This window comes from Sus scrofa, chromosome 8, assembly GCF_000003025.6.
Source record: "Sus scrofa isolate TJ Tabasco breed Duroc chromosome 8, Sscrofa11.1, whole genome shotgun sequence".
In the NCBI taxonomy this organism is placed as follows: Eukaryota; Metazoa; Chordata; class Mammalia; order Artiodactyla; family Suidae; genus Sus; species Sus scrofa.
Window position 1 is genome coordinate 111723525 of NC_010450.4, and position 27688 is coordinate 111751212.

At 42.3% G+C, this 27688-nt stretch overlaps 1 protein-coding gene and 1 long non-coding RNA gene across 2 annotated transcripts in view; both read left to right on the forward strand.

Annotated features, from left to right (window-relative positions):
* On the forward strand, positions 651 to 4643 carry LOC100737472. The gene is made up of 4 exons (XM_021100549.1): positions 651 to 659; positions 1147 to 1434; positions 1486 to 1900; positions 4116 to 4643. The coding sequence occupies exons 1-4, from the start codon at positions 651 to 653 to the stop codon at positions 4403 to 4405; spliced, it is 1002 nt and encodes a 333-aa protein (XP_020956208.1). The 3' UTR covers positions 4406 to 4643.
* Positions 13981 to 27688, forward strand: part of LOC106504743 — a 293971-nt gene continuing 280263 nt past the window's right edge. Inside the window, exons 1-2 of the long non-coding RNA XR_002346462.1 lie at positions 13981 to 14484; positions 20283 to 27152. This is a non-coding gene — a long non-coding RNA (uncharacterized LOC106504743). The remainder of the gene's footprint in view (positions 14485 to 20282; positions 27153 to 27688) is intronic.

The window sequence follows — 27688 nt, forward strand, 5'->3', positions numbered from 1 at the left end:
TTTTTCTTTGGCTTAAACCCAAAGGGTTCCATTATTGCTAGCAAATAACATAAGAAGGAAAGAGCAAAGGAGAAGATATTTAGAAAGTAGGTTAGCATGGAATGACTTTCAAGTTTACTCCTTTGGGGAGGGGGGACCTGAACATCTAGTAAATCGTTTTGGAGAAGCATGTGTGTATGTATACATGTACAGTTTATATACATTACTCTCAAGAGGACTGTCTCTATAATAAGTTTACAAGGAAACACCTCCAGTTCAAAATATTTAGGCCTCCACGTTTATCTTTCAGGCTTAAGTAGAGAGATTCTTCATGTTATATTACATTACTATTTCCAGATACTTTAGAGACATTAAAAGAAGGGGGTGGTGGGAAACAACCACTCCTAATAACCACAGCCCTTTAGTTTTTCAAAGGGCCCAGGGGTTGAGAGGTTAGAGTGGAGTTTCCTGAGTCTTGTCGAGCAATATGTAGTTGAGGCAAAGGTCATGCTCCCCATGTTTTGTTTTAAATAATATTGACCCATTAATTCTAAACCTGCTTGTTCCTGAAATTATACAGGATTATAGTTTGCAAACGGCGGGACAATGAAGCAAATCAAGATGAATTACAGCCCTGTTCTCCCTCCCATCTTCTGACAACTAAACGGGGAATGAGGTCGGTGTGAGTGTTTAAAAGAACTTTAAGCACCACTCTTCCTTTGTTGGTGGTTGTCAGCTTTTTTTTTTTTTTTTTTTAATGTGAAATTTGATTTTGTAACAAATAGTAGCAAATAGGACTTAGTCCCAAAGAATTCATCACCGTGGCGCAAGGGAGGTCGGTGTGTTGGGGGTGGGGTGGGGGGAGTTCTGAGGCCTTTCGCTATTGGGGTCACCGCCCCCGTCCCCCGTGGTGGGCCAGGACAAACACCACCCCGGGGAATCAGAAGCAAAAAGGAGACGCCGCTTTCCTGCGGCCCAGAAAAACCTGTGTTTTTGCGCTTAGGTTGCTTTTAACTGACTGAAACTTTACCTATAAGATTTTGGAGCTCAGACACTGAGTCTTTGTTCTGCGTGAACTGCTGCTGCCACTTAAGAGATCGCAGATAATGTCCCCGATTTAAGATCAGTGCTTAATGCACATTAACTTTCTTTCTTTCTTTCTTTAAGCTCTGCCTCCGACCTGCGGAGGGATCACGCGGCAGTGGAGGGCAGATAAAAAGCCCTTTGGACGAGGGTCGCCTCCGTCCTTGTTGTTCACTTGGGAGCAGTGGAGAGGAAAACGGTCCCCACGGGCGGACTTTGGCTTCTGGAGCCGCGGGGCTCATCCGTCCAGGCCTCCCGGAGCCTCTGCTGGGTATAGGGGAGGGGCAGCGGGGGAGGGGACTGGGAGAAGGGATCTGGGGACGGGGGGCTGGAAGCGCTAAGGAGACCTGCTGGGAGGATTTGCGTCAGCAGGTCCAAGAGAGACTTGGGAGCGCTGAGTGCAGGAGGTGGATCTCGGCCTAGTTTGCTTGCAGAAATAGAACTGTATTTCGAGGAAATCAATCAATCTGCAGGAAACAAAAATGGAAGTCGAGGTTTGGGAAGAGTTGTCACTTCCCCGACTCGAGTGGTGCGGGCCAGGGGCGGAGACTTGGGGCCGCGGAGAGGCCCTTTCTCCCACCTCAGCTCGTTCCCAGACTTCCAGAAGGGAGAAGTACCCTCCTCACCCCTCTTCTTCCCCACACCCGTCCTCGCTCGCCCGCCGGCCCCTTTCCGCACCTCCTTCTCCCCTCAAGTGAGAAAAGCCTAGTTCCCGAGCCGGTGTACGCGGTTGCTTACCCCTCCCCGCTCCCACGCGGGTGCCCCCTCCAGCCATCGCTACTGCCACCACCTCGGTTCCACTCAATCGATTTTTGCTGCATGTCAACACTTATTCCCGGTGAGTGTGAAGGTATTTTTTTCCTCCTTCTCTAGGTCTCTTAATGATTTCTGAGCTAGTTGTGTATTAAAGTGCTTAAAGGAACCTTTAAGGTAATCTATAGCGTGAACGCCAACCTCCTGGGCTTGGGATCAAAGATGGCGAGCGGGAGGTCGGGGCCCCAGGAGCCCAGGCCTCCCAGGCCTTCAGCTCCCCGCCGCCCACCAATGTGCGCCCAGAGGCTGGGGGTGGTGGTGGTGGGGGTGGGCCTAAGACGGGAACCCCGCGCTGACAATTCGCAGTCTAGGGGCTCTCCCCCTGCAACCCCCCTCACCTGTTACTCTAGTCCTTTTTCTGGCCTGTCCTCGGTTTTTAAGTTTAAAAAAAAATAATAATAAGACTCCTAGCCTCTTTCTTGCCCTAATACTGAATTCAAAGTGGTGGAGATCTGGGGAAAGGTGGATAGAGCCCACGTTTGTCTCACTTTACCCCCAGTTCCTAAATCTGAGTTTTACTGCTCACGACATGGTTAGAAATTTAATTTTTTAAAAATACGTTCGGCAGTCCGGGCCTTGCAGGAGGTTTGATTAGGAGGCAAACCCTCCTTCTCTCTCCCGTTCTTTCTCCCACCCCCACCTTCTGCCTGCGAGGTGCTGAAACCAGGAGTCCCTTTATGAGTGCAACAGCAACAACAACAAATTAATGGGAAAAAAATAAAGAGCGTCTTTAAAGTCCCAATATTCCTCGAAAGCCCCCATAAATTAACCCTACGAAGAGCGGCGAGTTCTTTTAAGGCGAGTCTATAAAAACCTGGCGCGATCTCGAAGGACGACCCTCCTCCCCCAACCCCCGTCGAGAATTTGACCAAACAAAGGTCTGTCCTGCAATCCACATCCTAATCCACGGGCGCCCTCGCCGCCGTCGCCAGGGCTCCCCAGCCTCGGCCGCTCACAGACGCGGCTACGCTAAGAGTCCCAGGCTCGCCGACTTAAATTTTTGAGAGAGGAAAGAAAAAAAAAAAAAAAAATCAGATCAGAGGCCTTTATGAATATAGAGCCCTTATTGATTGTCTTATAAAACCCCCTTGCAAGCTGCAGTTAAACTAAGCACACAGGGAAGCCAGAAACGTGGCTGACGGAGGAAAGAAGGGAAGAGAGGTCTCGAAGTAAATGGGAGAAATTTCTTACAGCAGATTTTCAGAAGGACATTTAGAGAACTAGTCTTCCTCTCCCAGCGTCCCTAATCTGACAATTTCACTTTAACTGAGCTTGAGAGAATGATAATTGAAGAGGAGATTTTTTTTAATGGGTTAAAGTAGAAACACGATTTTAGACACAATACTAATTTACTTTTCCAGGTTTTTACTTTGATCTTAAAACTTTTTTTTTTATCACTCACCCTACCCCAGCCCCCCAAAGGAGACCTTCTCATTGTTGACTTTCTATTTGAAAAGATAGAAACCAGAATTGTGTGGGGGATGCACAACTTCATTCACTTATGTGCTGAGTATTTTATGTATTTATGTAAATGTTGATTTTAGATTTTATTTGAAGATTAGAGAAGGGCTGCAAGAAATAAAATATCCCATTGAAGATGGATTTAATTCTACTCAAGTACCTTTTAAAAAATCATTGCTACTGCTGCTGTAACAATGCATTGTTTAACAGTTCAGTGGCAGTTGTGGAAACTAGGAGATACTGGAGGCTAAAGTCATTCAGCCAAGGAATGACTAAAAGAACCTTCTACTTTTAAAGGGGAAAAAAAAGCTTAAAAACATTTACTGAATATATGATAAAAGTGTTTACTTTAGGGGGTTATGCGGGGGGGGGCCGCATTTTTTTTTCCTTCCTCAGGGCTAAGAGAGGGTCAGACTCACTGGACCCTCCTGGAGTAGGAGCAGGGTGTGTGCCTGCATCCCCTGACTTTGATGGAACTTTTCAGAGCCAGTTCCCCTATTCTATTCTTCCTGCACATGTCCAACTCTTTGCTTTCTCTGTCTTTTTCTCCTCCTATATTTTCCCTCTTCTGTTTTCTTTATCCACTCCAGAGTGGGGTTTTTGTTTACTTGCCTGCTTGTTTGTTTTCCTGTCCCATCAACTTAGAAAATGGCCCGCTGATGATGTGACCCAGTGTACCAGGACTAAGGCTTGGGGTGGTTTCCTTAGAATTCCAAGACTCCTTCTACCAATGCCTCCTCTGACCAGAAGCAGCAAAGTCTTTCTGCCTCCATCAACAGTTTGCAGCGGCACTGGACCCCCTGCACGCAGTCCTGGGCTGGATCCTTTATCCTTGTCCCTCTGGGGAGATGAGACCAAGAGCCGCTTCCACTGTCCCGGAGAAGACAGTGGAGCAGATACGGAATGTGACTTGGAACCCCGGTTAGTGGCAAGCCGGTTCTTGGGCTCTTTCCTCCGTTCTACTACTGTCAACAGCCCCCTCAACTCTGCTTCCCTAGGCGGGTATCTGGGTGAAGTTCCTGCACATCGTTCTCGGTCCTCCCGGATGAACTGGCAGGGCCTTCCCTAATGTCACTTTACGAGGCCGCCTGCGCTGGGTTGAAGGAGAGTCTCCCCTGACTGACTCGTCCCGCTGCGTGCAGGCGCAGGAGGGGGGAGAGCCGATGGGGACGACCCTGCAGGCCGTCCTGAGCGCCACAGACGGGGATTTACCTGCCGAGTCCAAGGCGACAGACAACAGTCACTTTGTTAGAGAATAAGATAATATCAAACAAAAGAAAGTAAAATAAAACCCTTCTTATGAGGGCGCTGGGCCTCGGGCGATGTTCATTCCCAGGGTTCTACAGACCTCAATGCCTCCACCCCCGCCTAAAATCCGCGAAATCGCAGGAGCCAGTCTTATCTGCCGAGGCAGGGCCTTGTTTGTCATTTCTCTGACAGGGGGGAAAAATCCCTCCTGCAAATTCTGGGCGCGCAGCTTCCCTCCCCAGCTGGTGACCCTCCTTCCCCCGTGCAGCTCCGCCGGCCTCTCAGCTGCCCTTCGTCAGGAGATAGCAGCCTGGACAGCGAACCGGGACCTTCTGGACCCCCGGGTTTAGCCGGGCCACGCGACCCAGCCCTTAGAAGGACCTGAGGTGCCGCGGCTCCGCCTGACGTGCCCCCAAGGGCGGCCTCGCCTTGGGTCTCCCTGGCCGCCCGCACGGCACAGGCACGACCGTGTCCTACGCTGTCTACTGACCACAACAGCTGCTTTATCTTAATGTTCCTTCTTGGCCGGCGACGTGGGAGAAGCGCGGTGGCAAGACGTGCCGCCTCGCATTACCCTGACGGTATTTTCAGAGGCACCCGGAGAAGCGGCGGCCCAGGGGGCAACCTACGCACCTCCGGGGACTCCTCTCGGGTCCCGACGCTGGTGTTTGCACGTCCCTCCGGACAACAACACTGAAATCTAATCCGCAGCTGCCGCCGAGCGCCCACCTCCCGCCTTCCCCGGCGCCCCCAGCCCGCGCGGCCCGGGACCTGCATCCGAGCCCGGCGGCCGGGGCTGCACAGCCCGCCCTCCGCGTCCCACTGGGCCGAAGCGCCAGCCAGCGCTCCCGCCGCCCCCACACGCGCCTCTCCCGGCCTGGGCGGCGGCGTCGTGGGCGGTCGCGGCCTGGCCAGGGCGCGGCCTCCCGGCTGCGCCTCCAGGGACGCGCGCTGGGCCCGGGCCACTGACAGCCCTGCGTCCCTGCCCTCTTGATGTCAGCCTAGGGAGTCCCAGGCTGGAGGAGCCCCCCGCCACATCGCCCTCCCCCTCTCTGGGGCTTGTGCGCCTTCACTCCCCAGTGGCCTTATACCTTGAATGGGTAGTCCCGGCCTGCCTCCCTCGAGCTGCCTCCCGAAGCCCTGGGGTTGAACATTAACCCCCCGGAGCTATAGAGTGGGGTAAAACGTTACATATAAAAATGAATCATCTATCCGATCCTGGAAGAGAGCACCTATAGCGAGCTCTGCGCCTAGAGCTGCCCCAGCCTTGCCCCCGGCAAGAAGCACCGACCCTTCCGGCAGCCACCGCCCAAGGACCGTTCGCCTACCCCCCGCTGAAGCCGAGTCGGGGCAGGAGGGTTGGGGGTTCTCAGACCAGCCGGGTAGGCTGATGTTTAGGCCTTTTAACATTTGTGGTACACAGAAAGGTCTGGAACAGCTTTTCCTCTCTTCCAAAGCTTAGTGCAAGCAACTGCAGTTCTAGGAGGAGACGCAGCCCTCAGGGTCGAACACTCAGGATGAACGGTCGCCTCTGGGTATCAGCCACCAGCCCTGGCGCTCCGGGCGGACCTTGGGAGGCAGGGCCGGGCGGGTAGGGAGTGGAGCGGGAGCGGACTAACAAGGGTGGGAGCTGGAGGGGAGGTGCGGTGGGCGGCGCAAGGGGCCTGGGTCCTGGTCCCCAGGCTGAGACCTAGCGCAAGCCACGGCCTGCGGTCGGCCTGAAATCCCAGGCTCAGGTCCCACCCCACGTCCCGCTTGCCTGGGCCCTGCCTTTTTCCTGCTCAGACCTATCTGTTTCTTTAAGCATAAATGATAGAACTTTACAATGGAACTTCAGCACTGATTTATGTGCTAGACCCAGGTACGGATTGGAATATTCAGAACTTATGAAGAGAGAACAGAGCCGGAGAAGTAGTGGACTTCCCGAGTTCTTGTGCCCTCACCTGGAAACACCAGCAAAATCCCTGAATAGGAAGGTGATCCTCTCTGCATCCCTGTTTCTCTCCCTGGGTCCATCCTCCCCTTTTCCCTCTCCCTCTTTCAGGAAAAGAGATAAAGTGAGTGCAAACAAGAGGAGGATGTGATGTTACAAGAGTTGTCTTTCAGGAATTGCCAACCCGTGTTCAGAGTAATTCTTGTACCTCTAAGAAGATTGGTTTATTTCTATGCCAAACAGCTGCTTTACTCAAAATAGAGTGGCAGACCCATAATAATCTCTCAGATCATATTTTTTGAACAAGTAACCTACCCCCTTTGCATCCTCCCTCTGACCTGTTCATTGAAGCAGCATAATTTTTACTGAGAGCATTCACCCGAACCTTTGTTTTTAGGTGTGTGATAAAGTAGTTGTGGTGGTGTGGATGTATGGGGTGAAGTCTGCATCACTCCATTATGCTTGTGTTCATGTCTTAGCTTCTCCAAAGGCCACTGCTTCTCCTTCAGTGTGTTCACAGCCTGTACAGTGATCCCGAAAGTTTCAGGGGACGAGGGGAAGATGGCAACTGAGACACGGGGGAACAGGTTTTTCAGGGAATCAGTAGGCATCAGGCATATGGTGAGTACTATGTTATGTGTATTAGTTGGACATTAATCAGTTCCAGAAGAAACGGCTTTGAATTTAAGATGTGGTTACAAGATGCTTCATGTAGTGTCACTGTTCTAACTTCAGTGCACACAATATTCAATGTGATTCCCATAGATCAGTACAGCCCAAGTTTGTCATCACCCAGCTGTATCAACCCTCTTCCCCAAGAAAAAGAATTGACTCACATGTTCTACAGTTAGCTCCTCAGAGAGAATGAACTCATCAAAGCAAAAAGAGGTATGAATCACACTCAGTTGCCCTCTAGTGACTCGAAGACACAGAGAAACATAGATAGATAAAGGGCATTTACTTGTAAAGGTGTGTGTGGTTAGGAAAAGGGGTATTATAAAGGGTACTGCAGTGCTCACTCAAACTGTCTTCTCCCCCACCAAATTACCATGTTATCTGACACCCTCAATCTATTTGTGTCCTGGGTAACAGACAGTTTGACCAAGAGGTCATAGACTAGAGGGCTTGGGTGATTGGAAACAAGTTTGACAAGAAAGGAATCTGGGTGGGGTGCCACAGTGGAGGTGGAGAGAGGATGAGGCCACAGTGGCTGGAGCAGCCTGGCCATCCCAAGTCTCTGCTGGACCCTGCATTCACACACCACGCCTTTGTCAGAGAACAGGGGAATAGGAAGAGCTATCAATAAGGCTTCTTGGATGTGAGCAATTTAAGTACCTCTCCACACGCCTCTTCTTCACCTGTCCTTTATTTTCTGCCTTCTTCATGTCCTCCTTTTTGCCCTTCTCCCATCTCAGGAACCTCTTTCCAGATTGCTGGCTACTCCTGGATTGTCCTCTGCTTTTCCCCCGCTGTTGAATTAAGGCTTCAGATTGTTTGTAGTTTTTACTCTTCCAAATAAGAAACGTTGTAGTCTACCTGTAAACCATTTGTATTCCTGCATGTGGAGTGCCTGTATGAACAATAAAGGCATCAGGACCAATAAGCAGTGTGCAACATAGAAATCTGTCTTTTAAAGCAACAGAGGGACTATGCATGTTCTTTAATAAAACTCCATTGCATGCTGCGAATCCTGGCAGGTTTGGCGATCACACTCCCTTCTTCCCAGGCAGCATTACCCTTTGCATTATGACTGCCAAAGTGGTAAATCTCAGTTCAGTTTACTGTTCTCAATTTGGAAGCTCCTTCTCTGCCTGAAACTACCACCTGTGGATTTGCACACATCGTCAAAGTCATGTGTTCCAGGAAGCACAGATACAGTCCTGTGTAGAGTTTATGTGAGTTTCTTTCTTCATCTTTCCGTATAAAAGTATCTATTTTTCTTACTTTATATCCTATTGTCACTGGCTTAGCAGTATTTTATGGTGATTTTCCTTTCTTTTGTGGTTGTAAGACAACTTTGTTGTCATTTTGTAACTTTCAGATTAGAACTTGGTGGAAAGACATCTTCCTCCACTGAAGAGCTGCCCCTTTTCCACCCTCCTCTGAGTGCTTTCCCTTTCTCATTTCTTCCAACATCTTTCTTGGGGTAAGTTTAAATCTCACATTTCTCTCCTTTTACTTTTTGAATTTCATTTCTGGACACTCATTGTTCCCATACCTGAAAACTATTTTTTGTCAATTACCATGTAGCATATTTTAATATGAGTTAAGATCCAAGAGGTTCACTTTCTTTTACACTTTTTGTGGGAGCTTGGCATAATACTTAGTAAATAGTAGATGTTCAATAAACACCAATTTATCAAACGGTACAATTAAAACTTTGTACTCAAAAATCATAGTTTGATGACATTAAAATCTATTGAATTGGCATGAATTAAATCAGGTTAATTCTAATTAATTTCTTTTTTTTAATTTTTTTTTTTTTTGTCTTTTGTCTTCTGTTGTTGTTGTTGCTATTTCTTGGGCCGCTCCCGCGGCATATGGAGGTTCCCAGGCCAGGGGTTGAATCGGAGCTGTAGCCACCGGCCTACGCCAGAACCACAGCAACGCGGGATCCGAGCCGCGTCTGCAACCTACACCACAGCTCACAGCAACGCCGGATCCTTAACCCACTGAGCAAGGGCAGGGACCGAACCCGCAACCTCATGGTTCCTAGTCAGATTCGTTAACCACTGCGCCACGACGGGAACTCCTAATTCTAATTAATTTCTAATTAACTTATTTCTCAACAAATAAGACATGTAAAATAATTCTATAGAGGGAGTTCCTGTTGTAACTCAGTGGTAACGAACCCGACCAGTATCCATGAGGATGAGGGTTCGATCCCTGGCTTCACGCAGTGGATTAAGGATCTGGCCTTGCTATGAGCTCTGGTGTAGGTCACAGATGTGGCTCAGATCCTGGGTTGCTGTGACTGTGCAGCTCCAATTCAACCCCTAGCCTGGGAACTTCCATATGCCACAGGTGCAGTCCTAAAAAGAAAAAAAAAAGGATTCTTTAGAAGAAATTTCATCTTAATCTTTTCTATCATCACTACCATCATTTTTATGTCAGCATTTTTAGGATGATGAATCATATAATTCATTATTTTTCATCAGGGTTCATAAGATACTGGACACATTTTAATGTTTCTTAGTATAGCTTTACTGAAATAAATATTTTAGAAAGAAATATAGCTTGGGGCATATGTATGGTGAGGGAGACAGGAGGGTGTGTGTGTGTGTGTGTGTGTGTGTGTGTGTGTGTGTGTGTGGCGGGGGGCGTGGAGACACATAGCTGACAGAATTTTCCACCTTATACTGTCTAACCTAGGATCACTTAACTAGTTAAGAGATTATGATCTCCAATTCTCACAATTATTTTACACTTTTAACAATTTTACTATTCAGAATATACAATAAAATATAGTGCATCAAAATATACTAGGATATGAGTTCCTGTCATGGTGCAGCGGAAGCGAATCCGACTAGGAACCATTAGTTTGGGGGTTTGATCCCTGGACTCCATCAATGGGTTAAGGATCCGGCATTGCTGTGAGCTGTGGCTCAGATCCTGCGTTGCTGTGGCTGTGGTATAGGCCAGCGTCTGTAGCTCCGATTGGACCCCAGCCTGGGAACCTCCATATACTGCAGGTGCAGCCCTAAAAAGCAAAAAAAATATATATATATATATTAAAAAATAAAGTTATTTTTTCAGTTTTATAGTTACTTGAGAAGTTAAAAATGTTAGTCAACCCTCAAACAATGAAAAAGTATTAACCCAGTCAGACATTGATTAAGGTCATAAGCTAAACAAACTATAGTTTGTTTGTTTGTTTTCTGCTAATTGTTAACCAGAGAGCTTCCTTTTTTTTTTTTTTTTTTTTTTTTTAGGGCCACGCCTGCAGCACATGGAGGTTTTCAGGCTAGGGGTCAAGTAAAAGCTGTAGCTGCCAGCCTGTGCCATAGCCACAGCAATGCAGGATCTGAGCCACATCTGTGACCTACACCTCAGCTCACGGCAATGCTGGATCCTTAACTCACTGAGAGAGGCCAAGAATCAAACCTGCATCCCCGTGGATACTAGTTAGGTTCGTTACTGCTGAGCCACAATGGAAACTCCCAAATATTTTTTTTAATTTACCGGTGGCAAAATATTCCTTACAACACTTATTCCATCCACTCCTACTTTCCAATTGCTGCTGTAAACAATAAACACATATCACTACACCAATTGGAGAGTGGCATCACTTCTGACGACATATCTATGAAGCATTTAGAATGTCTTACTATGCCAGAAAAAGGTTTTGCATTATTATGCAAATAAATGAACAAATACATATATGAACAAACAAGTAAATGCAGCGATTAGAATGGTGGGTTATAGTGAAGTGGGTTTTGCAGTGCTTATGGAGCTTTTAAATACCCCAGTTTCTACTGAAGAATTACTACCCTGGCTTAGCTGTTTCTTAGAAGGCCCTAAAGGGAGGATTAGATGACTGTGGATTCAAAAAATCAAGGGAGGATGACTGGGAACTTATAAAATGTGACAGAGTAGGAGTTTCCATCGTGGCTCAGTGGTTAACGAACCTGACTAATATCTTCGATCCCTGGCTTAGCTCAGTGGGTTAAGGATCTGGTGTTGCTATGAGCTGTGGTATAGGTTGCAGACAAGGCTCAGATCCTGCATTGCTGTGACTGTGCCATAGGCCAGTGGCTACAGCTCCGATTAGACCCCTAGCCTGGGAACCTCAATATGCTGCGGGTGTGGTCTTCAAAAGACAAAAAAAAAAAAAAAAGGAGTTCCTGTCATGGCTCATTGGTTAACGAATCCGACTAGGAACCATGAGGTTGCTGGTTCGATCCCTGGCCTTGCTCAGTGGGTTAACGATCCAGCGTTGCCGTGAGCTGTGGTGTAGGTTGCAGACGCGGCTCGGATCCTGAGTTGCTGTGGTTCTGGCGTAGGCCGGTGGCTACAGCTCCGATTCAACCCCTGGCCTGGGAACCTCCATATGCTGAAGGAGTGGCCCTAGAAAAGGCAAAAAGACAAAAAAAAAAAAAAAAAAAAAAAGACAAATGTTTTTCATTGGCTCAGGCACTATAATCATCATTTTAACAAATGATCTACAGGAGTTTATTATGGCACAATGGGTTAAGGATCCAGCATGGTCACTGTAGCAGCTCAGTTCGCTGCTGCAGAATGGGTTTGATCCCTGCCCCGGGGATGACCATATGCTGTGGGCACAGCAAAAAAAAAAAAAAAAAAAAAGGAAAAGAAAAGAAAAAAAAAATGACCTACATATTCCTAAAACAATGGGCCAGTCTTATTTTCATAGCACTCTACATATATTTTTACCATTATATTTTGACCTTATTTTATACATAACCTTTTCTAAATGTAACTGTAGAGTGGTGCCGAAGATCTGGCTTAGTGTGTATTTTCTATGAGTCAGTTAGCTAAGTGCTTTTCATATATTATCTCAATCAGTTCTCACAAGAACCCTATAAAGTAGATATTATTACTCCCTTCTTTGACAGATGAGAAAACCGATGCTCAGAAATAACTTGCCTCAGGCTCCCTGGTTCATGAGTGGCAGAACTGAGCCTAGAATAGGACTCAAATCAGGCACAATCTGACACGAGGCTTGTTCTCCCAACCATTAAGCAAACTGCCACTTCGAAAGAATTTAGTTTCTGCTTCACATTCTGTTGACATAATTAGAAAATGCCATTTAAGAAAGACATATATATTAAGGAAATACATGAAAGGTAGTATGAAAATAATATTGCTTAGTTGATGAGATGAATAGTGTGTGAAAAAAAAGGATTATAGTGACTAAGCCCATCAAAGGTAAAGTTGGGGAGTTCCCACTGTGGCTCAGCAGTTAACAAACCCGACTAGGAACCATGAGGATATGGGTTTGATCCCTGGCCTCGATCAGTGGGTTAAGGACCTAGTGTTGCCATCAACTGTGGTGTAGGTCACAGACATGGCTCGGATCCAGCACTGCTGTGGCTGTGGCGTAGGCCCACAGCTGTAGCTTCTATTCAACCTCTGGCCTGGGAACCTCCATAGCCACTGGTGGGGCCCTAAAGACAAAAAAAAAAAAAAAAAAAAAAAAAGGTAAAAATTGATCTGCTCTTTTCACTGGTGTTTCAAGGTAACTTTCTTAGACCAAAGCAATAGGCCCAACCTCTTAAGATATTTTGAAATGTGACATTTTAGATAGGATAGGGAAAGAAGCAAACTCTTGCCGATATTAAGGACACACATTCACACACACACACACACCAGCTGGCATATGAGCAAGTGATTTTTTTCTTTGTCTTGTATACTACAACTTGTTTCCTTCTTTCTTGCCTCTCCTCAACTCCATTGTCCCTTTTCTAGGCTGACTCTAGACTCAGCTTAGACATCCCTAGTCTGAAAGAGACCTCCCTGACATCTCGGCATCAGATTACTTCAAGGTACCCTTACTGTGTGCTCCCATATCAACCTGCATAACATACTTCCATAAATTTAATAGTTTTGAAAATTATAGGCCAGTTTTTTGTTTTGTTTTTTTTATGGCCACACCCGTGACATATGGAATTTCCTGGGCTAGGGATTGCATCAGAGCCAAAACTGTTACCTACACAGCAGCTGTAGCAATGCTGGATTCGTAACCCACCGTACCAGGCCAGGGATTGAACCCTACCTCCTCAGGGACTTGAACTGCTGCAGTCAGGTTTCTTTTTGGGTTTGTTTGTTTTTCATTTTAGTATGCTCACTCTCTCCCAAAAGTCCAGGGTACTCTGTACCACTCCTAAGGTACTTACTGAATTCTAACTTAGGTTTCAGTTATATGTTTACATGATTTATCTCTTCTTGTAAATCCTGAGCTTTCCACCTACATAGTTGGTATCATTCTAATGGGTAGGAGTTAGCACATCTGTGTTACTTAGAGGGGGTTGTTTCTGAGGTGGAACCATCCTGGAATGGCTTGGGTGAGTATTACATATTGGTTTTGGTTGATGAATAGAAACACAATACAGTGTGGCTGAGAGAAAAACCTTTGGAGGGCAAACAATCCCGGATTTAAATTGAGTTTTACCAGTTTCGAGTTCAGGCGAATTAATCTCTTGGCACCTCAGATTTCTCACCTGTAGAATGGGAATAGCAGGACCTCTTTCGTAGCATAGATGTATTATCATAATTAAGTGAGGTGTTGGGTATGAAACACTCATTATCTTTTTTTTTTTTTTTTTGCTTTCTAGGGCCACACTCGAGGCATATGGAGGTTCCCAGGCTAGGGGTCTAATCGGAGCTATAGCTGCCACCCATGCCACAGCCACAGCAATAATATGAGCTGCCTCTGTGACCTATACCACAGATCACAGCAACACCAGATCCTTAACCCACTGAGCAAGGCCAGGGATCAAACCCTGTCCTCATAGTTACTAGTTGGATTTGTTACCACTGAGCCACCATGGGAACTCCCTGCAGTCAGATTCTTAACCCGCTGCACCATAACAGAACTCCTAGGCCAGTTATTTTAAAGAATGTCTCAGATGGTTTGTGTGTGATGTTTTCATGTGTTTTGATTCAGATTGCATATCTTCTGTGATATTCAGGAATAGCCCAGAAGCGATGCTAGGTTTGTAGGCACACAGTATCAGCTTAGACAGAATCTGGGATTAGGTGATGTTACACTGATCACTTGACTATGGCGGTATCTGTTAGCTTCTCTATCACATTATTACATTTTTCCTCATTATAGTTATTATTTCATGGGTAGCTTTATAGTGAGGAACTGAAGCTCTTGCCAACAGCCATGTGTGTGAGCTTGGAAACAAATTCTCTAGCTCTTCAAATGTCTGCAGCCCTGGCTGAAAACTTGACCGCAACATAAGCTGCTTCCAGATTCCTGACCCTCAAAACTGTGTGAGGTAATAAATATTTATTATTTTAAGATGCTAAGTTTTGGAGTAATATGTTACATTGCAATAGATAACTGAGACATACCATACCTATCTCCTATTTTCTGAGAAAGTTTTTGCAACTTTTCATCTGTTATCGTCTCTCCCTTTCTTTGCACTGGGTTTTTTGTTTTTTGTTTTTTTGCTGCCATTTTAATTGCATTTTGGGGAAAATAAAGACAAACAAATGTAGTCAATTCTCCTCATTTTATGAGAAATCCGAGGAATTGACTCTGAAGCACAGATTTGAAGGAGAGAAAGGGTAGGACTTAATGGTGCTATGTAAGAAAACCTTAATTTTTGTCTTTTTAGGGCTGCATCCATGGCATATGAAGCTTCCCAGGCTAGGGGTCGAATCCGAGCTGCAACTGCTGGCCTATGCCACAGCCATAGCAACAGCAACACCAGATCTGAGCCTGGTCTGTGACCTACACTGGAGCTCAAGGCAACACCTGATCTTTAACCCACTGAGCGAGGCCAGGAACCAAACACGCATCCTCATGGATACTAGTCGGGTTCGTTACTGCTGAGCCACAATGGGAACTCCCAAGAAGAACATTTGAGACAAAAATTGAGATAAACAAAAAAATACTTTTATAGAAAATAAGCAACTGAAAAAGATTTTTGTTTCAGATTTAGTCAATATAATCCTGATTTTCAAAAGTATAATTTTAAGAATACATTTTTGTCTGTCCAGCATCACAGTCCTTATTCTGGGAACAGAACTGTCTTCCTTTTGGAGGAACTACTCTTCTCTTTCCTCAAACTACATTGTTCTAGTGGAGGATGCCAATGATAGAACTGGTCACTCTGTTCATAAGAGGAGACATATGACCTAAGCTGGCATCTGTGGTCCCTCCCTGAGAATTTTCAAATGACATTTAGAGAAGAGAAGGAGTCCTTTCCATGATGAAGAGTGAGATGTCAAAAGTCAGGCTCTCAGGGTGGAAGGTTGCAGTATCTAGTAAGACAGAAAACTTACTCAGAGGAGTATAAAGGAGAGCTAGCTGGAGAAAGTCCAGCCATGTCCCTGTTCCTATAATCCTGGAGGTCCAGCTAAAGCCAAGCCTTCCTGAGATTTTGCTACTTGAGTCAAAATGTTTACCGTTTGGCCCACAGTGGTTCAAATTGGGTTTCTGCTACTTGCAACCCAAAGAATTATTGCTTCAATGGAGTGTCCCCTTCCCTGTCTCCATAAATAGTCTTCTCCTGAGGAGAGCAGAAGCAAGTGCCTTTGGAGCCAGGATTTGTGATAGACTTTTGGCGTCCTCAGAGACTGCAGTGTAGGTAGAAAAATCTCATCTTCTAGTGGTGTTCTGCTAACACTGCCTGGGAAATATTGAGGGGGTGAAGGAGGGTTGTGTTCACAAACACACACACACCTGCCCCACTTTTTTGCCAACACAATAATATTTATTGAAGGTATATTATATTTCAAGCATTTTCGCATACATCTGTTCTGCATTAGTCCAAGAAACTCAATTTTCAGACTGTTCTTAGTTATAGATGAAATAATGTCTTTAACATAAAAGGTGTTAAATATTAGTCTTTTTGAAATGAGAAAATTAATGAGCAAGGACTCTCATTCTGTGCACTTTTCTGTACCTTCTCCAGGTTTCACACCATGGGGGTGTCTCTTTTGCTTTCGAAATAAAGGTTATTCCAAGAAACTTGAAAGAAGATTTCAAATGCAAATGCCATTTCACTATTACTATCTGAATGACTTGTTTCTAAAGACATTTTGAGAAAGACTACAAAAAATGAACAAAAATCCGAATGAAACTATAACTAAATTGCGTGACTTGCCTTGAAATTCTAGCTTTGTTCATGTAAGACTGTGTCCTCCAAAGAAGCGGACTGAAACAAGTCAGCCCAAATCTATATAAACAGACTTAAGTTTTGGAGAGCTGCAGTGTTAAAGGCATTAATTCAACTTTGATTATTACTTTGAAACTTGGACAAGTAGTGTTTGTCCAGTAATTTCTCTTGCATTTTTTTCCCCCTCAGTCTTCCTGGGGGGAAATGGTTGTGACAGCTTAGAGCTCTCTTCTGAAGAAATTTCCACACTGGCAAAGGTACCAACTTTTCACTTTCACAGTGGGTGGTCCAGAACAGAAATTCCCCAGTGGCTAAGATTCTGGAGCTTGGCTGGGCCTCCCATAAGTTACAGTATTCAAACATTTTTATATGTAATTTAAGATGTGAACTGTTATAATTAAAAATGGGTAATTAGATTTTTCCCATTGAAAACTGTAAGGAATTCCCAGCATATCTATAGTTAAGACTATAAGTCTGTGTTGAAAATTAAATTTCTTCTTGCCCATTTTGTAAAAAAAAGTAATATCTTGATTCCTTACTTTGCTTTTCTGTTTTTTATCCTGTATTCTATACTCTCTAATTTTTGTTTTGTTTTTTGGTCTTTTGAGGGCCACACCTACACGGCATATGGAGTTTCCCAGGCTAGGGGTCTAATCGGAGCTGTAGCTGCCAGCCTACACCACAGCCACAGCAACACCAGATCCGAGCCACTTCTGCGACCTACACCACAGCTCATGGCAATGCCCGATCCTTAACCCACTGAGCGAGGCCAGGGATTGAACCCGAAACCTCATGGTTCCCAGTTGGATTCGTTTCCACTGCGCCATAATAGGAACTCCTCTAATGTTTTTCTTAACTGTAAATGTACAGGTATATTTACAATACAATTCATAATATGTTTTTGTTTTCTAAATAATTCATTTATTTAATAAAAAGTTATTGAACACTGTTATAAGACTGTGCTAGAAACAACAGAGGGTAGGAAGCTAATAACCATTTATCAAGATAAATATTCTAGGGAGTTCCCTTTGTGGCTCAGTAGATTACAAACCTGACTAGTATCCATGAGGGTGCAGGTTCGATTTCTCGATTTCTCAGTGGGTTAAGGATGTGGCATTGCTGTGAGCTGTGGTGTAGGTCACAGATGTGGCTTGGATCTGATGTTGCTGTGGCTGTGGCATAGGCCAGCAGCTGCAGCTCTGAATCGACTCCTAGCCTGGTAACTTCCATATGCCTAAGGTGCAGCCCTAAAAAGCAAAGCAAAAAAAAGTATTCCATACCCAACACCTCACTTAATTATGATAATACATCTATGCTACGAAAGAGGTCCTGCTATTCCCATTCTACAGGTGAGAAATCATATTCGCCTGAACTCAAAACTGGTAAAACTCAATTTAAATCTGGGATTGTTTGCCCTCCAAAGGTTTTTCTCTCAGCCACACTGTATTGCGTTTCTATTCATCAACCAAAACCAATATGTAATACTCACCCAAGCCATTCCAGGATGGTTCCACCTCAGAAACAACCCCCTCTAAGTAACACAGATGTGCTAACTCCTACCCATTAGAATGATACCAACTATGTAGGTGGAAAGCTCAGGATTTACAAGAAGAGATAAATCATGTAAACATATAACTGAAACCTAAGTTAGAATTCAGTAAGTACCTTAGGAGTGGTACAGAGTACCCTGGACTTTTGGGAGAGAGTGAGCATACTTCTGGTTGGGAGGATGAAGTCATCATATTTGAGATTCCTTTTGATTTTGACTTTGAACGATGGGTAGGGTTTTAATAGAAGTGGAGGGAGATCATTTCAGGCAGAGGAAAAAGCACAATAAAGACTCTGGGATTAATAGATGCAAACTATTGCCTTTGGAATGGATAAGCAATGAGATCCTGCTGTATAGCACTGGGAACTATATCCAGTCACTTATGATGCAGTATGATGCAGGATAATGTGAGAAAAAGAATGTATATATGTATGTGTGACTGGGTCACTTTGCTGTACAGCAGAAAATTGACAACACTGTAAAGCAGCTATAATGGAAAATATAAAAATCATTTAAAAATAAATTAATTTTTAAAAAGGACTTAATAGCAGCTGTGGGATGAGTCTGATGAACCAAGAATAATCCAGTCTGAGGAAGTAGTGGATGATAAGACTGACAAGCTAAATGTGGCTAGAATGTGGCAATCATTGAAAGCTAAACTGTACCAACACTGAGTGGATGGGAGTGAGGTTTTTGAGCAGCATGAGGAATGGAGAGATGCTGTGCTTTAGTAAGCTCCTGTAGCAGGGTTGTGTAATTCACATCTTGCAGTTCCCTTTCATAATAAATAAGGTTAACCTATGTAGCTAATGGGATTTGTGGAAGTGATGATGTGTGGCGTCTAAGGCTAGGACAAAAAGAGCAGCTTCTGCTATGCTTTCTTTTGGATCACTTTCTCTGGGGGAAAATTAGCTGCCCTATCATTAGGACACTCAAGCAGCCCTATGAAGAAATTCACGCAATAAGGAACTGAGGCTGCTTTCCAACAGCCAGTATGAACTTTTCAGCCATGTGAGGGACATCTCTGAAGCAGAACCTACCAGCTACTCTCTTGAAACCAACTCCATGATAGACCTTGAACTAGGACCACTAAGCTAAGCTGCTCCCAAATTCCTGATTCACATAAACTGAGATATCAAAGGTTTATTGTTTTTCTCAGCCACTAAATTTTGCCGTAACTTGCTACATAGTAGTAGATACTGCATTTGTAGTTAGGTTGCTGCCATAACAAATCTTAAAAGAATGGGAGTGGTATTAGAATTAAGCAGTGGCAGAATCTACAAAACACTGAAGAAAGTGTTAGTGGAAGTCGAAGAACAGATTGTTTCCATAAGACCAATGGACTTTGAGGAGGCTGCTGGTGAGGAAAATATTACTGGAAACTGGAGGCAAAGAGGATAGTTTTAATAGAATGGCAGAAGGTTGGGCAACACTGTCATCTGCAGTGATGGGGGAACTGGAAAATGTATCTAATAAAATGAATGACCTAGTAAAAGGGTTTTTGAGTCAGAGTGTTAAAGGTTCTGCTTGACTTCTTCTTGCTGGTTATGGTCAAATGAGAGAAGAGGAAATAAGCTAAAGGAAGAATTGCTAAACCAAAAAAGCCAAGACTTGTTCATCTTGAAACTTGCCATCCTCTCAAGATGGGAGACAATGCAAAAACAAAGTAATGGCTTCTGAACGAAGATCAAATCCAGGCACTGTTAGGCTATCATAGTATAAAAATAAAGCTGAGAATACGATTGTCAAATCTTTTGTTAAGATCTTGGCAATATCTAAGATTATGACTCAAGAGAGCTATTCAGTCAGACATTAGGACTTCCAAGAAGCTTAAGGGTACTGTCTATCAGTAATCCCAGTAGAAACTCTAAATAGATAAGGGATTATCTCAAACAGATTTGTAGATGTGGTTTTTGTATAATGGAGTAAACCCCAGGAAGATTCACAGGAGACCTATACATATTTTAAAATATTTAATTGTTAGAAACATCAGCTGCATGGACTAAAAAGAACAGAGATAAAAACAAAAGGAAAAGATGCCTTTGGACCTAAAGGCAGGAATCAGGCTGAGAAAACTACACAGCTTCCACACAGGCTACCTTTCACTGAAAAATAAGTTGACCAGAAGGCAGACACCAAGAGTTTAAAGATCAGAGCCAAGGGTCATGGCAAATATCCCAAGAAGCAGTAGGAATAAGTTCTAGTGAAAGAACTTCCAATATTTGTCTAGCTGGACTACAGAATTACCTTGGATTGGTGATTCCTGTATTCCTCTTGTTTTCTGTCCTTTGAAGAGTAAAGTCTATAGCGGTTATCCTATTCCTGCTCTACCACTGAATGTTGGGTGTGTGTCTGTGGGTTGGCAGTGGGTGGACAGAGATCATTTCTCTTTAATTCACAGGTCTTCAGCTCAAAGGACTGTTCTCAAGGAGCTATGCTCAAGGAACTGCACCTAGAAAGCTTCATCCACATCTGAGCCTGGTTGAGATGACAAGATTCTAGCCTTTGAAATGATGCTGTAATGGGTTGAAACTTTTGGTGGCTTTGAGGTGTGAGTATCATTTACCTGTGGGAGGGAGATTAGTCAATGAGAGATAGAGGATAGACTCCTGGGTCAACCTTCAATATGGTGCTCAAGTAATTCTTGCTTCTTGGTATTCACGCCCCTGTGTAGTCCTTCCTTCCCCACATTGGCTTGTATAATCAATAGCATATTATGGAAATGACAATACGTGGTTCCTAAGACCAGGACATAAAAGATAATTGCGGCTTCTGCCTTGCTCTCTCTTGGACAACTCACTCTTGAAGAAGTCAGAGATCATGTCATTTCATGAGGACACTCCAGCTGCCCTAATGACAGAGCCATGTGGTAATGATCTGAGCCAGCATGAACTTGACTGCCATGTAAGTGAGCCATCCTAGAGGCAAATCCTGGAGGCGGCTCCAGTCAAGCTTTCAGAGGACTGTAGATATAGCTGAGATTTTACCCATAACCTCGTAAGAGACACTAAACCAGGATTACCCAGCTAAGCTGCCCTTAAATTCCTGAGCCACAGAAACTGTGAAAGATAATAACTGTTTGTTGTTGTTTTCAGCCACTAGATTTGGGGGTAATTTTTTTTTTTTTTTATAAAGCAACGGACAACTAAAACAGTAAACTACAATCTCATTATAAGGCAAAAGTTGAAATGACTGCTTAAAAATGTTATGTTTTTTGACTGCATCAATTGAACAAAGGTTCCATGTCAGAGATGGTAATAGTTCACTTCTAGACTTATAACAATTTAAGATATTGTATGTAGTTTGAGTCATATACTTTGAAAGACACTGGCAAACACAATGAGAGCACTAAGGACTATCAGGATAGCGAAGACTTAACAAACTATAACATGAAGAGTACATGAGAACACCTGGTGAAAATCTGAGTAGACTAGGGATGACATGACATCTGTACATGTGTTTAAAGCATTAGCACAAGAAACATGTAATGGCATAGCCTCTCTTCCTTCCAAGGGGAGAAACGAAGAAAAGGCTACAAGTTATATAACAGTAGATTTTAAATAACACAGAGAAGTATTTTTTGAGGCTTCCAGTTATCTAACAAAAGAATGATTTCTTCATTGGAAGAGTTGAAACACAGGCTAGATTATCACCTATAAAAAATGTAGTACAGAAAAATTCTGGACTAGGATGTTGGATAAACTTCGCAAAATGTCACTAGGCTACTTTCCAATCTGATCTAAGATATATTTATTCAGTTACCTTCAATAAACAGCAAATTTCTAGGAACTCCCTTACACAAACCTTCAAAGTCTTGTAGAAGTTTCATCAGACAACACAATAGATATTTTGCAGATCCTTGAAATGTAATTAGTATTTTCCCAGTTACGTGCGCATCTAAGAAACAAAGCAGAAAGACAACTACAGAAGGAAGATACCACTTATTCCCTTGTTCTGAAGATTAAAAAAAAAAAACCCAAACTTTTCTGGGGTAGATGCATTTTCTAAAGCTAAGATTCCGATTCAGTTTTGGCCTCATTTTAAAGAAGAATGTTGTGGATTAGATTGATTTGTAAGATTTAAAGACAACTTGCATATCAAAGTGCAAAGACGGTAAGCATAATTCATTTTCTTCTATGAGAGTCATTTCATTCTCTACTATTTGAGAAACATCTGCAGGATCCATTATGCGCCACACATGTAAGAGTTAAGCTTTCAATCAACCAAGCAAAGTCATATAATTGTTGATGACAGAGTCAGGAAAAGATCTGGGGATTCTTAATTCTTAAAGTAATATATTTTTGAGGTCTCTTAAGAACTGTATTATTTTTTCTAGATAATAAAAATAAAAAAACTACAAAGGAGGTACAAATTATTATGTATAAAGTAAATAAGCTACAGGAATATATTGTACGGCACAAGGAATACAGCCAATATTTTATAATAATCTTAAATGGGGTATAATTATAAAAATATTGAATCACTATGTTGTATACCTGAAACTAACATAATATTGTAAATCAACTATCCTTCAATAAAACAAAAAGCAAAAAAATTAGAATATGAGTTGATGTCATCTTTAAAAGATATCTTAAGAATTATTGCTAGGAAAATATTTGCAATTATAAAAACAACATACCTGTAATACTTTATTTATTAGATAATTTTGTCTAATGTAACAATATTTCTATAAACAAAATTGTGGAAAACAAAACTATACTTCTTTTCAGTTGTCTCTGAAGTTATTAAAGAATTTTTCTCAGTTTTACTGTCTATAAATTGGGATTAATATTTATACAGAGCATATATGAATGTTATACAAACTCTGATTTATCTTTTGTGCTTTGAAGATGAAGATTATAATTGTGAAATACTTTAAAAATAGTTTCATTTCTCAAATTTATTAAGACAGTGATCTGTGTTCACTGAATAATGCACATTAAAATGCCAACCTTAAGTCTGAAGTAAACATTTTTTTTTTTTTTTTTTTTGATGTTACGCAGGCTCGGGGTCCTGAGATCCTCCCAGGGAATGTGAAAGCCCCTTCTCAGGTTGCTGTCTTAGAAAAATCTCATGTTCAAGATCTTTTCTTATCATTGATCCTCCAGGCTTAGCCTCCCAAGTTATTTTTCCATCATCATTATTTTTATTTTATATTACCAGTATAGATTAAGTAGAAAAATATATAAGGCAAAGTATTCATAAATACATCAACATTTAAACATGGATACTTGCCTTTCAAAGTCTTAGTTAATATGCCAAGATTTTTAGATTTTATTTCAAAGTTCTTAAGTTCTTTGCTAAGGGAGGATGTCTGCTTTTTTCACTTTTTACAAAATTGTTTCTAGCCTATGAGCCTTCACCCAGTCCCTGGGATCCACTGGGATTAACATTTATAAGTTGCAAATACACAAAGAGCCAAGGGCCAAGGCTTTCCAAATAGGTATAAACTTGCTTTTCCTGTGATAGTAAATGAGGTAATCTTAATTATCATTAAGGAGACTAGAGAACACTCACTCATTTTCAGCATATACTGCAATTAAATTCAATTTCTTTAAAAACTGAGTTGAACCGGGTTTATAATCTGAAAAATGCCTAAGAAAGTATATTTCTCATAATGATAGGAGTACCTACTTTTCATATTGGTTGGTTATTTATGTGTGACAATGTTAACTATTTAAAATACTGAAAAATTATTACATTTAGTTCCCTTCTTAGAAAGACTGAGGGCTTTTTAATTCTAAAGGCACTGTTACATTATATTTGAAGATTTAGTTTTAAGAACATTCTAGTATAAATAACTGTAAGGTTGAATGTCTTTGAACATGGAGTATAATTTTTTATTGCTATGTACTTATTTCCTACAATGGAGGCTAATCTCACTTCATATCATTTTGTTTTTTTTTTAAATTGAAGTATAGATGATTTACATTTTTAACTTCATGATTTTAAAAGAAAATAAACATTTTAATGTAGAATGAATGGATTTCTATTTTTTCAGCTGTCTCTATAAATCATATGCCAATATCAAGAGATTGCAGAATTACTGATATATAGAACATTTATGAAAGTTCAATATTCCTTTTCTTAAAGTCATAGCTTAAAGTAAGTTTTCAGTGTTTGACCTCAAAGAAAATTAATCCATCCTCAACTTGTGCAATCCTTAGCCTTAGTATATTAATTATGGTTCTTCCTTTGTGGCTCTTATATTTACACTTCAATTCATAGCAAGATAATATTTGAAATGACACTACCAGTGCAACAAAGGTTAGCATCTTCATATTTTAGTCATAGAGACTTTGATACATTATTATAGTAGATAAAAGCTGTAGAAATAAATACATACTATTTTAGATGGCCTAATAAGAAAGAAGAGAGAGATTCAGTATGGAATACACTGACCATTACCTGAGATTCATGAGTCACCTCTCTTCTTTATTCATTTTTAAGTAAAAATAAGGATCAACTGTCAATTCACTAGCACAAGTATTCAGACTGCATTTCTTTAAAAAACGTTTTAAGCAAGAGTTTAGGGAATGAAGTTTGGAGAACATCTGGCCCATCCACATACAAATAAATAGTAGTAAATACCTGACTTGGAGTTGCCAGAATTGACCATTTATATTCTAAGCATGGCTCTTAAACTGAAAGACTCTAAAATTTTTCTCTAGCTCTGAGCTGTTAAGACAGTTTCCCAGTGATTAAAGAAAAAAAGAAAAAAGAAAGAAAAGAAAAGAAAAAGAAAGAAAAAAGCAGAAATGCTACACCTTTCAGTAAAGGATTTGAAGAAGGGGATTTGGGATGGAAATGTTCTAAAAGTAGGTTGTGATGACGGCTGACAACTATAAATATAATACAAGTCATTGAATTGAAAAATACATAGTTGGGTTTTTAAGCATAAATATAATTAAATTATTGGGGAAATTTTCTAAATTATGAGCTACATTGGATCTTAATATCTTTGTATCCTCAGATCCTGAAACTATCCAGGATAGGTAGAAAATCACTAAATATGAATCGAATGAATTATTTTACAAATAAAATAAAACTATCATTTAAACATTTTTAGCATCTTTGGTATAAAGCTTGGCATTAATTCAATGACAATAACTCAGTTTATTTTATTTCAATGATCTAAATCATTGAACATTAACATTTTATAGGTAATTCAAAACAATACAGTTAGGCACACTTGAATGAATCCTGTTTATTAATTCCATATTAATTTGTTTTTTTGGTTAAAATTCTAAGTATGAAATATATCAAATAGGATGCAAATGTAAATGAATTGTTGATGTGAAACAAACAGCTAAAAATAGAAATGTATAACAGAAATGTGAATAGGTCTGAACATCTGTCACTTATATTACTAACTAGAAAAAGTATCTTTAATTGAATCCGGAGTTTATTTGCATTTATTACAGACACTTGGAAATTAGCTATTGTTACTGTGGATTGCTGCTGAACTTTTAATGGGTCAGATGCTATGCCAGTTTTAATAGGCAGTGTTTTTTGTCTAAAAGCATGAATGTGTGAAGATTAAAACAAAATGGAAAAGCGGACAGATGTTCAGCTTGAATATTTCTATCTTACATTTAGTCTATCTTGTGTTTTCAGGTTCTCTTTTCTCCTCAGATGCTTCAAGAAGAGCTCTAACCAAGTCTTGAAATGACAGTACATCTTCACTGAGATCTCTTTCTTGCATTCTGCCTATTTTTATCCTCAAATTACGTTAAATGTTCAGATCCATTCCAGGACTACTAAATATATAGATAAGTAACACTAATTTACTAAAAAAGAATTGCTCCCTCTAGTGATTTCACAACATTACTTCACTTATTGGCACTGTTGCACTGAGTAATTTAATAAATGATATAAATGATGATGACTATTAAGTTGATGATAGTGGTCTGGCCTACTTCTGTGGTATTACATTTTAATGTTTTCTGTGAACATAGGGAAGTTACATAACGATTATTAGAGTTGCTTGCTGGATATTTTAGAACACCATTAAAAACCCTGCATTGAAAAAATATTTTTTTTCTAAAACTATTCAGATTACTTTTGAAACACATTTAGTGCCAAGTTATTTGGGCTCTGACCATGTTAACTTTAGTGAAGAGGAAGAATTAGAGCAATTGTCCTCCTAAATTATGGTGGAAATAGGTTTAACTGGAAATCTAATTCTAGATATAATGCCTCTCTTTGCTATGGTTATCATATACTTCGAAAAATTAGACATTTTTAACCTTATTCCTCTCTACTAGTCAGAAAGGCTGTGCAACTAATGATGCAGATATAAAATATTTGAAATTCTTTGTAGTTTTATTTAAATTTCTATTAAAATACCTGAAAATAAAGTAAAAATGGGGCTGCTATGAAAGGAAGAGCATTACTTAATTCTCAAGTTGTTAATGCAAGAGCTGGCCTTCAAATAATTCATCTATAATCACATGAAGGAGAAATTAAAATTGAGAAGTTGTCCAGGTAATTACATTTATACAAGTAATTAATAATAAATGTGACAATAATAGTAGAGCAAGACAAAACGAAATCAGGCAGGAGATTCACTTTTCTTTCAAGGCAGGATTCCATTTTCTGGGGAATATGAATTACCTGGATAATTATTTCTGTACTCTACCCCTTTGCCTGAAGAGAGAAAGCCTTTTTACAGTGTAATTTCAACTAATAAAGCAGATGGTAGGGGTTACCAAACCCATCAAGCTAGTTTTTCTGTATCAATAATAGAGTTACTCCATCAAGTTTTACGTAGTTTTCACCATCCAAGTGCTTAGCAAATATTAATTCATCATTGCAGCATTCCCACAAGAAGGTAGGGATTTTTCATAAATAAAATATAATAAAATATATTCTAGATTAATTTATTTGAAAGGACCTGTGAAAGACAAGCTCTAAGAAGTAAATGATTATATTAATTATGTGAAAGAAGGTAATATTGTTTTACGACTCACTCTCCCTTGAAGTCATTTCAGGAGGAACTCGTGGGACTAAGAGGCCTGTCAGGGTTTTACAAATTTTGCTTCCGCTCTCCTTCCCCAAGTGAAGGAACAATTAGCAGCCTTTCCACCGAGACGTGAATGAATCCAGCCGCGCACACCCCTCGTCTGGCGAACCCGCGCGGCGGGCCCTGCCGGGGCTCCCGGGACCCCGGAGAGCAGAAGCCCCGCCCCCAAGGCCGGGACCAGCCTGCGCCCCCGCGGCCGCTCGCCGCCGGCCGAGGCGGGGATTCCGGCCCCGGGAGCCCAGTTAGGTAGGTCCTGCTCGGGGCTGCAGTCACTTCTGCCTTTTTCGAGCCTGCCTTCCCCCCTCCAAGACCCAGAGCTCCCTGTATTCTGAGGAGCCTGAAGCTGGTCCGCGCCCCCGGGCCTCTCTGCGCGCACTTTCAGCTCCTCGCTCTGAGGTGGGGCGGCCTCGCGGCGCTCTGCTCGGGAGGAGGCCTGGGTCGGCGCGCGAGGCCCGCGGTCCTGCGCCGGCGGCTCGCCCGGGGCTACTGGGCGGTGGAGGGCGAGGCGGGGCCCCTCGGGCCGAGGCGCGGGGTCGGGGCCGGGTGTGCGGACGCCGTGCGCGGCTTGGGCCTCGGCTGCGTGCGCTCCAGGCGCATCGCAACCTCGGCGCTGCCGGCCGCGCGGAGGAAGGCGCGGAGCAGGCGGTCGTCTGGGCGCCGGCGAACCGGTAAGGGGATCCACACACCTGGAAGGCGGGCGAGGTTTGCAACCTTCTCCGTTGCTCACTTTCCCAGATGGTGGGGCCTGCGATTTCACGGCGGGGGGGGCGATGATATATGTC